The sequence below is a fragment of the Camellia sinensis genome, chromosome 12 (assembly GCF_055761805.1).
Source record: "Camellia sinensis isolate YWXY chromosome 12, ASM5576180v1, whole genome shotgun sequence".
Lineage (NCBI taxonomy): Eukaryota > Viridiplantae > Streptophyta > Magnoliopsida > Ericales > Theaceae > Camellia > Camellia sinensis.
Window position 1 is genome coordinate 144,115,175 of NC_138972.1, and position 15,592 is coordinate 144,130,766.

The 15,592-nt window shown below is 30.7% G+C and overlaps 1 protein-coding gene across 1 annotated transcript; it reads left to right on the forward strand.

Moving 5' to 3' along the window:
• The first annotated feature begins 8,588 nt into the window (after window positions 1-8,588).
• On the forward strand, window positions 8,589-12,094 carry LOC114264717 (acetyl-CoA-benzylalcohol acetyltransferase). The gene is made up of 3 exons (XM_028205408.2): window positions 8,589-8,898; window positions 9,878-10,360; window positions 11,352-12,094. The coding sequence occupies exons 1-3, from the start codon at window positions 8,604-8,606 to the stop codon at window positions 11,969-11,971; spliced, it is 1,398 nt and encodes a 465-aa protein (XP_028061209.2). The 5' UTR covers window positions 8,589-8,603; the 3' UTR covers window positions 11,972-12,094.
• The last annotated feature ends 3,498 nt before the right edge of the window (window positions 12,095-15,592 follow it).

Sequence of the window (15,592 nt, forward strand, 5' to 3'; positions counted from 1 at the left end):
TTTAAATCGGTTGAAAGAAAAACTGAACCTCTAGAATTAATTCATACTGATGTGTGTAATCTTAAATTTGTTCAAATGAGAGGAGGCAATAAGTATTTTATAACATTTATCGATGATTTCACAAGATATTGTTATGTATACTTACTTAGAAGTAAAGATGAAGCCTTAGAAATGTTTAAACTCTACAAAACTAAAGTTGAAAATCAACTTGGTAAAACCATTAAAATGATTAGAAGCGAAAGGGGTGGTAAATATGATGCACTTTTAAATGAATTTTGTGCACAACATGACATTATTCACCAAATGACAGCACCCTGTTCTCCACAACAAAATAGAATTGTTGAAAGGAGTAACAGAACCCTTAAAGAAATGATGAATGCCATGTTATTAAGTTCAAGCTTATCGCAGAACTTGTGAAGGGAAGTAATATTGTCTGCTAATTATATTCTTAACAGAATACCCCACAAGAAAACCAACAACACTTCTTATGAATTGTGGAAATGACGACCACCTTCCTACAAATACTTAAAAGTATAGGGGTGCTTGGCAAAGGTAGAAGTTCCTGTTCCTAAAAAGACTAAGATAGGACCAAAAACCGTGAATTGTGTGTTTATTAGTTATGCTTAGAATAGTAGTGCATATCGGTTTCTAACTTATAAATCAGAAATACCTTATATAAATGTGAACACTATTATAGAGTCAAGGAATGCTGTGTTTTTTGAACATGATTTTCCTTACAAGAGAGGACAAGAATTAGGTTCACATAAAAGAACTTATTATTGTACACAAAGTCAAGAGACTAATAACAATCAAATGCAAGAGACTAGTAATGGTCTCGACTAGTAAGATTTAACTGATGATGAACCAAGACGACGCAAGAGAGCAAGAACATCAAAATTCTTTGATCCAAATTTTCTGACATATCTGTTAGAAAATGAACCTCAAAGCTTTAAGGAAGTAATGACAAGTCCTGAAGCACCTTTGTAAAAAAAAGGCTGTTAATAATGAAATTGAATCTATTATGCAAAATCATACTTGGGAATTTGTGGATCTTCCATCTGGTTCTAAACCTCTTAGATATAAGTAGATATTCAAGAGAAAAATGAAAGCAGATGGTTCAATAGACAAGTATAAAGTAAGACTTGTAGTAAAATGTTACAGACAAAAAAAAGGTCTTGACTATTTTGACACATATTCCCCTGTGGCAAGAATAACATCTATCTGCATGCTTATTGCTATAGCATCGTTGTATAATTTAGAGATACATCAAATGGATGTTAAGAAAGTTTTCTTAAACAGTGATCTAAATGAAGAGATCTATATGGAGCAACCCGAAGGGGTTGTAGTGCCAGGACAAGAAAAGAAAGTTTGTCGGCTTGTAAAATCTCTTTATGGGTTAAAACAAGCGCCTAAGCAATGACATGAAAAATTTAATCATGCTATGCTTACTAATGGATTTAAGATAAACGAATGTGACAAGTGCGCCTATGTTAAAAACACTGACCAATGATATGTCATAGTTTGTCTTTATGTGGATGGCATGCTTATTGTTAGAAGTAGTCAAAACATGATCAAATCAACCAAGCAAATGCTGAACAAAAGATTTGATATGAAAAGTATGGGAGTCGAGAATATAATATTAGGAATGAAAATTACTAAAACATCTTATGGATATGCATTATCTCAATCTCATTATATTGAGAAAATTATTGGTAAATATATCAAGGATGATATGAATGTAGCAAGAACACCTGTAGATATCAGTCTTTATTTATCGAAAAATAAAGGTGATGTGGTGTCTCAGCTAAAATACTCCCAAATCATTGGAAGCCTAATGTACCTAATGAATTGCACTCGTCCTAATATAGCTTATGTTGTCAGTAAATTGAGTGGTACACTAGTAACCTTGGAGAAGACCATTGAAAAGCGATCATTCGAGTTTTTAGATATCTAAGATTTTCTCATGATCATGGTTTGAACTTTCCTCGATATCCTGCAGTACTAGAAGGTTATTGTGATGCCAATTGAATATTGGATACTAAAGATTCAAAATTCACCAGTGGATATGTCTTTATTCTGGAGGGCGCTACTATTTCTTGGAAGTCCACAAAACAAACATGCATTGCACGATCCACGATGGAATCTAAGTTCATTGCTTTAGACAAAGAAGGAGAAGAAGGAGAATGGCTTCGCCACTTCTTAGAAGACATTCCAATGTGGCCAAAACCTGTGCCAACTATTTGTATTCATTGTGATAGTTAATCTGCAATAGGCAGGGCACAAAATCATATGTATAATGGTAAGTTATGACATATTCGTCGTCGACATAATACCGTAAGGAAATTGCTCTCAAATAGAATAATCTCAATAGATTATATAAAATCTAAAGAGAATATTGTGGATCCGTTAACAAAAGGTTTGACAAAAGAGCAAGTGCATAGTTCATAAAAGGGATGTGATTAAAGCCTATTACATAAGAGTCATTATAATAGTAACCCTACTTAAATGACTGAAGATCCCAAGAACTAAGTTCTAAGGGACAACTAAGTTATGTGTGGCTTGCCAATAATTACCAAGGGATTAAAATTTCTTACCCATTCTTATGGTGAAAGTGATATCTGCAACATGTGTTGTATGTTGGGATTTAAGAATAAGCTTTACTTTTAATGATTACTTATATCTTGATTTAGGCATAAAAATCAAGACGAGTATAACAGATACTCACAATAAGAATCAACAATATGAGTGTCGAACTGGGGCCGGTTCTATGAGAATGAAGAGGCTAAATTCTCTAGAAACACTCATGAATAACCAAGAGCGTTCAAGGCCAAAATGAACACAATTGTGAGAACCACGATGTGTCAGAAAATATATTGTATGAAATCTATTGTCTTGGCTTACACAAACGGCTAAACAATTCAAGGCATCGTGTCCATTGGTTAGCTAGTAAGTCCGATAGGTTATCACTAGGAAAGGTTCAAGGCCGAAAGCTACCTAACCTGATGCAAGATATTTTCGATGTATACTCTTTCGCCAAAATCTGCATACTGTTGCATTTCCGTTGTCATCAAATTCCATTCATATAGGGGATTGCAAGAAATGGTTTTGGAAAATATGATTTTTCCTTAACTTTGATCTATTTTTTATGTGGGACCCATACGCTAAAGTTGGCGGGATAAAGTGGTAACACGTTCTATGCCGTGTTGTGATTCACGTGGTATATTTGGTTGCTCAAAACCATTATTGGGTGAACGGAAAATTGAAGCCAAAGAGAGCTCCATGGAAATGGTGTTTTTGGTGAAATTTCCTAAAGGTTTGGTTTAAGGCTTGTCCCCCATTGATTTGGTGGGCAAACTTTGAGTGGGTTTATAAGGCTTGAGTTTGGAATTTAGGGTATGTCACACCCCAAAATTCGAACAATTAAATATTAAATTAGGACTAAATCCCCCATCAATATTCTACCATCAAATCTCATGCTCATAAGGTTTAAATAAATTCTCATGCTCAAAAGATTACAAGGGATGAGAAAAAAAAAAAAAAAAAAAACTAGCAAAACGCTAACTAAACCATCCACCATAATTTCATACCTAACCAATACATCCAATAGTAAAGTAGCAACAATTAGTCAAAACAACTTAAATAATGTAGTGTTGAAAAACAATCTACAATGCCAAATTGTCAAAAATACTAAAGTCATAAAAAATAATAAATACATAAACTAATATCAACCTTGAGCTCATGAAAACCAAAAGACATGTCCTACGATCATAATTATTTCTTGACACCACCATAGTCCCAACTAATTCTGCAAAGGAAGCTGGGCTGCACTCAAATGGAACGCAATCGAGTTGCCAAGAGATAAAACGGGTCAATATACAGGTATACTGGTATGAGTACAAGATTTAACACTCACGTGTCCACCAGACACAAAAAAAAAATACATTTAATTTTTGTTATAGGACAAGACAAGTAGTTTTATCCGCACCGAGATGAATGGGTAGTTTTCTCGAAATACGGTGGCATTTAGTTTCTTATCCGTACGCAATGAAATATAAATTGACTATAAAATAAAAAAAATAAAAAATAAAAATATGGTGGGCTAGCCCTGCATAAAAAGTTAGTAAGACCCACCATCTTGAAAAAAATAAAATTAGCATAATTTAATCATAATTAACTTGCTAAAGAAGTATCAAAATGCACCGTTTCGCACTTAAATAATTCGAATTGACCAAAACTCAAAGAACAAAAATTGTACAGAATCAAATTTTCTAAAAGGCAAGGCGAACAAATTTAGTAGAAACTGAACAGGTTGAGAGAAAAACTAGATAGAAGAACCTAAACGGAATTCAACCGAAAAATCTGAAACTGAAAACGAACAGAAACTTTCTTAAGACGATTTTTTTGGAAAATTTCAAAACACGAAAAGTGTTCAAAATAATGTTTACTTCAGTTTACGTGAAACCAATAAAAATGAACTCATTTCGTGGGTTAAAACAGTCTCTAAAATCTGCATTGCTAAAATGAATCAAAATTACTATAATCAAGATCATTCGATTATAAGTTCTAATCGGTCTTTTTAATAAAAAGTTAAAACACAAAAGTTGTCTAGAATCACGGATATATGCCTCTCCTCAAATTTCATAATTTATCAAGGTCGTTTACTATTTTTCAAGATGTACAAATCAATACAATTCACACTATAACAATAAACTCATATTTAATTCTTTGTACTTTAACTCCACCATTTTGGCCCATCACTTCCGGCCTACACACATATCCCATGTGCCTCCTGCATACCTAACACCTCAAAACACTCGTTCACTCATGAGAACGAGGCAACAATATACATATACAAAACATCTCACTCATGAGAACAAACATAATAATGCCAAACTTAAGGCATTCAAATAAATGCCATAATCCTCACTTTTTTTTTATACACTCTTTCTCACCAACACTAAATAAAATAACAATCCATGGAGTCATGGTGGAGTATAAGGAATTTATTTATGAGTTCCTAATTAATTTTAATTTCATATAACCATGAGTGTGATTACAATCATAAAATAAATCCATATAAAAAAATCCTAAACTTGGCATACACAACTAATCAAAATAATTAAAATCAATTAATCAATCAACTAAAAACTCTAAACCTTACATACACAACTAAACAAAATAATTAAAATCAATCAATCATAAAAAAACCCAAAACCTTACATATACAACCAATCAAAATAATTAAAATCGATCAATCATCTACATGCGTAATATGAAATCAATTCAACATCAAATAAATAAAAACAATGAGTTAAATATAAATCAATGGAAGTGAATTTTGTATTCACAAAATTTTTTTGAAGATCAAAAAATTATTTGAAAAACTAATGAAACCACCAAAACAAAACTCTAATCTTTTTTTTCTCCTCATTTCACTCCTCTCTTTTTTTCTTCCTCCCGTCGTTCCTCTCTATGGGTTAAGCCACAACACCCTTTTCTTTCTCTCCCCCTCTCTCTCTCTCTCACGGTCTTGCTGCTCTCCTCTTTTTCTTTTTTTTTTCTTTCTTTGTTTTCTTTTGAACTTCTAAACCTAGTTGACTACTTTTAGGGTGTGTTTGATTGTGCGGATAGGGGGAATATTTCCTGTACGGATTGTAATCCAAGAGAAGCATCCAATCCGCCGTTTGTTTTTTTTTTAGTCCGCCGGACATGGACTTCTTATCCCCTAGATGGGGGACTACTGTATCTTGGGGGGTGTATAGGACAATTTTTTGGGGACTATCCACTGTTGGAATTAGGTGGTAAAATGACCATTTTGACCATCTATTATTTAATTATGTATTATATCTAATAAAATTCAATAAAATTTAAATGTCTCAATTTGAAAATAAAATAATTTTATTTAACTTTTTATTGATGTTTTATTTATTTAATTTTTTTAAAATAATTTTTTGTCGAAATTTTATTGATGTTTTATTTTAAAATTTTGTTTATATTTTATTTAATTTCATTATTTAAATTTAATAGATGTTTTATTTAATTTCATTGTTTAATTATTATTATTTTTAAAAACAAATTTATTTAAAATTTTAATGAAAAAATAACATATATTTTTATTGATATTTTATTTATTTAATTTTCAAAAAATAAATTTACTTAATTGTGTAAAAAATAAAATAAAATAAATTTTTATTTAGTCTAGCTAAAAATAATTAAAATATTAAAGATATGTTTGATATTGCTATTACTTAGTAAACAATTGAAAGGGTAAAATAGTCTTTTGTTCATTTATCATATCCAATCTGTCCAACCAAACATTAGATTCACAAGTCATTTCCAGACATCTGATTCCATGAAAAAAACAAACACATGATACATATCCAATCCAACCAAATAATTCTGGGGATTCACAGTCACAAAATTCAAGTCCGATGAATTTTAATCCCCCTTATCCAGCCCGTCCCATCAAACACACCCATATTATATTATATATATAATAACTTAATTTCCTATTATATTATATTATATTATACAAATAAATCACATATATAAATATAAATATCTTATATAAAATTTATATCAATAATTTATTTTTTAATATATATAAAATATATAAATATAAATATTCAGATTAATTATATATAATTAACTTACACATTAAATTAATTAAATACCACATTAAATTCTTATATAAGTACGCAATTAATAAAGTCAAAAATAAAATCAAGTAACAATAAATAAATAAAGACTTATGAAGAAATCAGGGTTGTTACAGGGTAGGCCCCAAAGGGCACCCAAGTTTTATAGAAGGAGGTTATGGACAAAGTGGGCTAGACCCATTGGACCCAAAATAAACACACACGCGTGCGCTGCCGTCCGGTCGGGCAAGCAGGTTGGGCTAGGCTTGGGCGCGGGTGTGTGGTGTGAGGTTGGGTTGGGCTTGTCCGGCCCAATACCTATCTTTTTGGGCCAAAAACATTTGAATTTAATTTTATTTTTTGGTAAAATAAAATCTGTTTAGAATTTGAAATTAATTCCGAAATCTGTCCAGTTTTCCCTCCACCTAAACAGGTCTATATCTGGCCAATATAAACCGGACAGATTCAAATCTACTTAAATTTCAAACCCAAACAGTTCGTATCTGTTGAAACAGTGCCTTACCTGTTCAAATTCAAACCATACCTGTTGGATTCAAATCTGTACAGCCACCTTTACATCTATAAATAGGCAATCCCTCACTTGGTTTTTTCACTTAATTTTCGTTCCAAAATTCTGCCTGCTCTCTCTGCATTTTGCTGCATTTAATTTTCTGTGAGAAAAAGTGTAAACACGAAGTGTGTTCGTTGTACGAATAATTTGTAGTGCTGTTATTATTCGCAGATGACCATTTTATCCTGGAGGATAGACGTCCACAATCTGAAAGCACCGTGGAGAGGAAGAATCTATCTTAAGGACACAGTGTTAAACACTGGACTTGATCAATAAAATTTGTTCAACAAATTAATTTGGTAAGTAATTAATTTACTTTCTGTTTTATTATTTTTCTATTTCAGATTTTGATATTGTTTTTGTAACAAAATAAAAATCTATTTTTATTTATTTATTTATTTTATTTTCTGGTTTGATTTTTGTAATCAAACAATCTCTCTCATTTTCTTTATTTCTTCTATTTGTTGTTAAGTACACAAATATAATTTATTCGTAATACAGTGAATATTGTCCAACAAAAGTATTGAGTCTCATTCTCTGAACCAATAAAAATCGGAAAAAGAGGCAGACCCCCACTGGGGGTGACTCCCAGGGCCCTTAGTGGGGTGTGGTTGGTCCAATTTTTTTTTTTTGTTTTTTGGTTTAGTCTTGGTTTGGCAGCCCCTCACGTGGAGGTAGAGGTGCTGGGGGTCACCCGCCACTGGGGGTCCCCAACACTGCCGATAAAAATCAAGTTACAATAAGAATTGAGGTTGTTGTTGTGCCATGTAAGGCCTGTGAGAGTTTGTCTTAGGCATATTTCAATATTCTGAATTGTTTTTATTGTGGAGTTTATTGAGTAAATCATCTATGTAAAAAATCAGATTAATTGAACATTTGTAATCTCATAATAAAATCACATTTGTTTTTGTTTTTCTGTTAAATAACAATTAACATAATTTTAACAATTTTTAAAAAAATAATAAAGATCAAATCATGGGATTACAGATAATCTCACGGCAAGACATGTGCCATATATTCCCCACGGGCTACTGTGCGGGCCACTGGAGGTTTGCCCGGTCGTTAACTTCAGGGCCCTCAGGATTAGTCCCATGCTTCGGTTGTGGGGATACCTGAGTCATCAAAAAAAAAAAAAAAAAGAAAAAGAAAAAAAAAAGAAGAAGAAGAAGAAGACATGTGCCATATATCGCAACAACCCAGTTAGGACGGACAACACATGAACATCAATAACATGTGGTCCAAAAATAAATAACTAGAATGTCCAATTTAGTGAGACTTGCCATAATTGCCATACCTATATCTGCATATATCCACCATTCTTCTTCAACCCCCACCCATGTGACAAACATTTGAATGTTAGACAGATCAACATTTTTAAGTATATATATCACGTAATGGCATCTTTGCCATTCATGATCACGAGAAATCTAGAAAATTTGATGAAAATGAAGGTTGAAATCATCTCCAGCAAGTTCATAAAACCATCACTCCCAACACCCCCTACCCATCGAAAATACAAGCTTTCGTTCTTCGATCAGCTCGCTCCTCCCGCCTATCCCGGCATCGTCTTCTTCTTCCTTTCAAATGACAAAAACCATGAAGCCCAAGCTGAGAACGACAATGTCAAGTGGCTCAAACAGTTAGAGAAGTCGCTCTCTGATATCTTAGTACATTTTTATCCGCTAGCAGGTAAACAAAGATGGACTTAAAGAGGGGAAATGGACATACTTCATTTACTATATAATAGTGTTAGTTATTAATTATTTTCAAATTATACAGATTAATTTTTTTTAAAGAAAAAAATAAAATTTTAAGTTTTAGTTTCTCTTTAACCTATTGTTGTGGATAAGAAGCCTTAACCCACATAGCATGAAAAGAAACTACTAGAGTTATCAAGTTAGTACTTCATCACCTAAAAAAATATATTACTTGTCGTTTTACGCTCTCTCACCTAAAAAAGTTTTTATTTTATTTTAATTTTTTTAATGACTTATTTTTTAAAATATGTGTGTCAAATAGGTCCGACTAGTCTAAAAAATCTAAAAAGTATTTTTTTTATTCCAAAAAAAGGTTCATTAAAGAAAAATTCAACTTGTTTAGATGGTTTCCTGAAAACACTTTTCCGAAAATTTTATTTTTTTATTTTTCATATTTTTTTATTTTCAATAAAATTTTAAAATATTTTAAGTAATTTTTTTAATTTTTAGACACACTTAACATAAATACACTTAAAAAATATAATATTTGTGAAAAAAATATTTAAAAAATTCACTAAATATCAAAAATACAAAAAAATACTAAAATTTAGTACATATTTTTATATTTTTGTGTATTTATTAATTTTTTTAAATATTTTTTCATAAATTTGTTACTATTTAGATACATCTAAGTAAGGTGCATCTAAAAAAGTAAAAAAAATTGATTAAAATTTTAAAAATATTCACTAAAAACAAAAAAAAAAAAAACTCAATTTTTAGTAAATTAAATTCAGAAAACTGAAATCAATCATACTAATTTATTCTCTCTTTTTTTAGTAACAGTACAAATTTGGAAATTTTATTATGAATTTTATCCTAAAACATCAACCTATAATTCAGATTAATTCATATTTGGACTTGGCTCCATATTTTTTCATCTTATTTTTCATTTTTCGTCTCCTCTATGTTAGGTAAGTATGTGAAAGAGGATCTCTTGGTTGATTGTAACGACCAAGGGGTTGAAGTTTTTGAAGCACGAGTACATAACATTTCACTCGCAGAGCTTGTCCATGGAAGACCTGAGCTGGTGGATTCTTTTGCTCCCACTGCAATGGCCATGGCTAGCTCGAACCCGAGTCCAGTAGCCGCCATCCAGATCAGTACGTTTGAGCAGGGTGGATTTGCAGTGGGGATGCGAATTTCGCACAAAATCATTGATGGGTTTACACAGGCAACATTCATCAAAGAATGGGCAATTGCTAGCAAAGAAGGGATTGAAAAAGCAATGTGGCCGAGTTTCGAGTTGGGTTCTCTTTTTCCAGCGAGAGAACTTTCTGACCTCAAGCCGCATCCGCGGAGGGACCAAGGGGTTAAAAAGCTTGTCGCTAAGAGGTTTGTGCTCGATGCTGCAACGATATCAACCTTGAAAGCCAAAGTTGTTGGAGTTTCTTTGGGTAAGGAGGGAAGCTTTAAAAGTTTGTGTTTTCCCATTTGTTTGAGTTTGATTTTTATTATTTTAAAAATATTAAATTTAAATTCAAGACTGAGTTTGGGTAGGATGAAAGGCTTAGAAAGTAGAGGAAAAAGAAAATTTTAAATATTTTTTGGGATTTTGTTTAGGGGAGAAAAATGCATGAAAGTAAAATTTCTTGTACAATCTTTGGTAAAATTTTCCTTTTATGCTTTTGTTTTAATTTTATTTTTTTTAAACTTGAAATAAAGATTTGTTGTTATACTGTGTTTTGTCATTTTTTTTTTGATTTTAAAACTTTGAAAACAAAACAGTGTTTTACTTGTTTTTTTTTTAAAAAGAATTATTCTCTCTGCTTCCTTAGCTCTAGCCACCATCCATCGACAACCTTTTAGTGAGCTCTGGTCATCTTTCGACAGGCTCTAATAATCAAACACTCATCACACATGGCCTCAAGACACATTCCGACAGCCCTCAACCATCCCGTAATATTCTGGCCATCAATTCCAATGATCAACCACTACAATAGTCCACACTCCACCACTATACTACAATCTCCAACAACTCACCAAATATATTTATTTAATTTTGTTTTATTTATTTTTAAAACTTTTGTGTACATCAAGCAAGTTTTTTTTTTTTAATGTTTTAGCTTTCAATTTTTTGTGTAAAAAAAAAATTACAATATATCTCTTAACTTTCTTCCAAAATTTTGATCAACCAAATGAAGAAGAAAATAAATTTTCTTTTTATTGTATTTTTTTCACTTTACTTCACTTTATGCAACCAAACAACTAAAACCAAATGATGTTTGATTTTTGGTTTTTGGACAATATTTCAACTAGCCTATACTCTTTAACTTACATTTTTTTTTATTTATTTACTCATGTATTTATGTGTTCATAATTTCATACAACTGATTTTCAATAAAATTTTAGATCTAATTCCAACAAAATCTTCATCCTCTGAATCAGGTACGCCACCCAAACGCCAACCTTCAAGAATCCTTGTGGTGACAGCCCTCATATGGAGGACTCTCATCGACATTGCTCGAGCCAAACACGGGTACTTAAGGCCTTCCGTATTGTCCCTTTCAATGGACTTACGCGAGAGAACCGGTTTACAACCACCCAAAAACCCTTTTGGCAACCTCTTCACTCACTCGACCGCTAGATTTATGGCGGAGGAGAACAAGATGGAGCTACATGACTTGGTGTTTCTACTCAAGGAAGCAATAAACAAGACCAGTGAGGACTATGCCAATGTACAACATGGTGATGATATTTACTCCATGTTGATAAACCACTACAATGAGAATGGTGCAGACAAGCCTAGCAATGTTGATTTCTTTTATTTTAGTAGCTTGAGGAAGTTCTCTTGCTATGAAGTTGATTTTGGTTGGGGACAACCTGCATGGGTGACTACAACATCTAAGCCTGTCGAGCTGATTTCTCTTATGGATACCAAATGTGGGGAGGGAATTGAAGTTTCAATGACCTTGAATGAAGATGACATGAGAGAATTCGAATGTCATCCAGATATAGTAGCTCTCTCTTCTGCGGAAATTTTAACTAGAGCTTTACCCAAAGAGTGAAATGTGTGGTGTGTGTAGACTTAAAATTAGCATTTTATGAGTTATGCGTAGAATAATGACTGTTTTTTAAACAAGTAATACATAATTAACCAGAACCTTTGATCTGGTTATTGTCTAGTATCATTTTATTGTGTGAAATTGCGGATTTAAATCTTATAGAGAGGTGTTTGGTACTTTAAGAAAAAATCAAAAAGCATTGCAAATTGTTAAATTTTCATCAATAGAAAATAAATTCTCTCTTTATTTTTTTTTGGTGAAATACACTGACTTCCTTTAGGTCTGGAGAAAATATAGCAAGTTTCATAGTTTTGACATAATTACATTGGGCTTTCTTAAAGATTTAGTTCACATAACATTTTACTCTAATTTCATCAATAATTCATTGAACATAGGAATAGAAAAATAATGTTATCATATCTTTTAAATTGAAAAAAAAATTTCTTTATTTTTTCTTGTTTTTTTGTACAATTTACATTTCGATCCTTTTAGTATTATTAAAAAAATAAATATAATTATATAAAAATTATAAAACTTATTATATTTTTTAAATTTTCAAAAAGGTGAATGTAATTTAACCTTGTTTTTTTGGTGAGAATTTTTTATATGTTTAAAACAAATTGCTAGGGAAGGGAGAAGAGAAGTTTGCATTGCAATTTAGTCCAGGCCTACGTCACACTGTTTGACCCTTAAAAAAAATATTGCAATTGCCAAACCATGTTTACGTGTGCTTACGTTGTAAGAACGTCAAAATTAATTAACAAAACATTATATAAATAAGTTTTAGGTACAAATTACATCATGTTCCAACTAGGTGTCGTTTATAACTATAAAAATTGATTACATAATTGGACAGCAAATATACATAAATAGATAATTTTTTTATACGTAAATCCCATTAATAAAAGGTTATAAGAATTGTTTGAAATAATTTAAATAAATATATTTTTTAATTTTTTATAAAAAAAATTGGATAAAAAGTAGAGAGGTAATTTGACCTTATTTTAATAAGAGCACTTAGTTTATGCCAATCTTTTTTTATATTTAATGATTTTTTAAAAATTTGTGTTAAATTTTTAATTTTTTTCTAGTCTATCTAATGTAGAATAATTTTAAAAAAAATTTAAAATCAAGATTTTATTCAATACAAAAAAATCAATTTTTTTTGTTTTTATTAAAAAATAATTTTATTTTTTTTATTTTTTGTAGATTTTAAAAGGATAAATTACAAATATATCTTCTAAAGTTTACTTAAAATACGAATTGTCCCTGTGATTTGGAAAATTACAAATACCTCATTGTCATCATTTTTTATTTGACAAAATTAATTGAAAAAATAAAATTTCTAACTGTTTATCTATATAATAATAAAATTATTTGAATTATTAATTGAAATAAAATTTTAACATTATTAAAAATTATTAATTAATTTAATAATTTATTAATAAAAAGATATATTTATTATGAAATTAAAAATTTTAAAAAACATAATATAATTTTTAAAATTTTAAAAAAGAAAAATGATCCGTAATTCGAATTCGGCTCAAAACCCAAAATAACGTAGTTCGAATTCGGCTCAAAACTCAAAATAACGTCGTTTTGGATTTCGATTTTTTTTTTCTTGCTTTTTGAATCAGAATATGGACAGAAAAGAGAGAGAGAAGGAGAAAAGAGGAAGAGAGGAGGAGAAGAAGAATTTCAAGAAGATGATCTGATCTGAAGATGATCCAATCAAATTCTTCAAGAAGATGATCCAATAAAAAAGATGATCCAAACATTCCTATTACCTGTGCTATGCACGGGATAAAAAATCTGATCTGAAGAAGAATTTCAAGAATTTGGTATGCACGGGATCATCTTCTAAAGAATTTCAAGAAGATGATCCAAACATTCCTATTACCAAAAATCTGATCTGAAGAAGATGATGTTTTTTGTATATATATATATTTTTTTACTTGGTACTTGGGTTTGGATCTGATATGAAGAAGATGATGTTTTTTGTATATTTATTTATTTTTTTACTTGGGTTTGGATCTGAATCTGCCATCATCGATCTGTTTTTTTTTTTTTGATCTGGAGATGATGAAGGCTTCTGTGTTGTTGTTGATGAAGGTGTGTTTTTGATGATGAAGATGAACTCGGGTTTGATGAAGAAAAAGCTGTTTTTGATTTGGGTTGATCTCTCTCACTCTCTCCCCTCCCCTTCTCTTCTTACTTCTTCTTTTTTCTTCTGCTTCGTCTCAGTTGTAGACCAGAGAGAAGGGAAAAAAAGAAAAAAAAGAAAAAAATAACAAAACGACGTCATTTTACAATTCGAGCTAATTTGAGCTACCGTATTTTCGAGTTACGAATCGAAATTATTTTAAAAAATAATTTATAATTTAAATAAATCTTATAATTTACCCCTTTAAAAAAGTGGGATGAAGGAAAGTACCCAGTGAGCGGGATCCAACGGTCAAAAAAGACAGCTGACTCTGGGTTGAGTGGATAGAGACAAGCCTGCCTATCCCAACCCATACTCTCTTATTGGACAACCCTTGCGTACGTGCCAACCTCATCTTGTCATCCTAACCGCATCCTTTGTTTTTTAATGAAAATAATTGCCATTGGTATTTGTTTCCTACTATTATTATTATTATTATTATTATTATTATTATTATGTTCTATTATTTAGTAAGTGTACAACTTTAAAAATAGTTATAAATTAATAATAAATTTTATTAATATTAATCATTAAAATTATAAAAATTTTCATACATATATAATAATTTTTTGAAGATCTCATTGTCCGGTAATGTTTCTTACAACACATAAGATGTCGGTCCTGTTTGATAGGACTTATTTCCAGCTTATTTCAGCTTTTATCTTAATTTAAGTTATTTTGATGTGTTTGATTCAGCTTAACAATACAGTTTATAACTTTTTGTAAGTTAAAAATCAACTTATTCTTTGAGTGGAGGATGAGAAACTTAATTTATAAGTAAAAAATCAACTTATGTTTATAGTTATAAATTATAAACTGTTAAGGTATAAATTTATAATTATTTTCTCATAACTCTACCAAACGGAACACTCTAACTTAAGGAAGGGAAAATGAGGCTCGAGAAACCCATTTCTTAGGGGGCAATGGTAAAGGACTACAATTTTTGTGGCTCAAATGACTCAAAATTGCCAAAACGACGTCGTTTTGAGCACAAAACATGCCAAAATAACGTCGTTTTGACAAATTTGAGCTATTTGAACCACACAAATTGTGGCTCTCAAACATTATTCTTTCTTAGGTAGGGTAAAGATGGCTTCTTCTGCCATTTGAGTTACTCATTTGTCTGGGGTTTAGTGATGTTTTGTGGTTTTCTTAAATTATTATATGCATTTAAGTTTTGTTTAGTTGTGATTAAAATTGATTTGTAGGGTAAAAAAAATTTATTTTATTAAAAAATTAATATATGATTTGACCCTTATTACAAATTAGACCTTGAGATTTTAATTTTTTAAAAATAAATCCTAAACTTTTTAAATAATTTCAACCATTTGTTCATCTAAGCTAGCTTATCTAACAGTAAAAAAATCTTCTTGTAAAATTGTCACTCTCTCACTCACTTGGAGATGTTTGGAAAGTTGATT

Coding starts and splice junctions, on each gene's coding strand:
- LOC114264717 (XM_028205408.2), top strand. CDS start 8,604: ATGGCATCTTTGCCATTCATGATCACGAGAAATCTAGAAAATTTGATG. Junction 8,899..9,877: donor ACATTTTTATCCGCTAGCAG/GTAAACAAAGAT, acceptor CCTCTATGTTAG/GTAAGTATGTGAAAGAGGAT. Junction 10,361..11,351: donor AGTTGTTGGAGTTTCTTTGG/GTAAGGAGGGAA, acceptor CCTCTGAATCAG/GTACGCCACCCAAACGCCAA.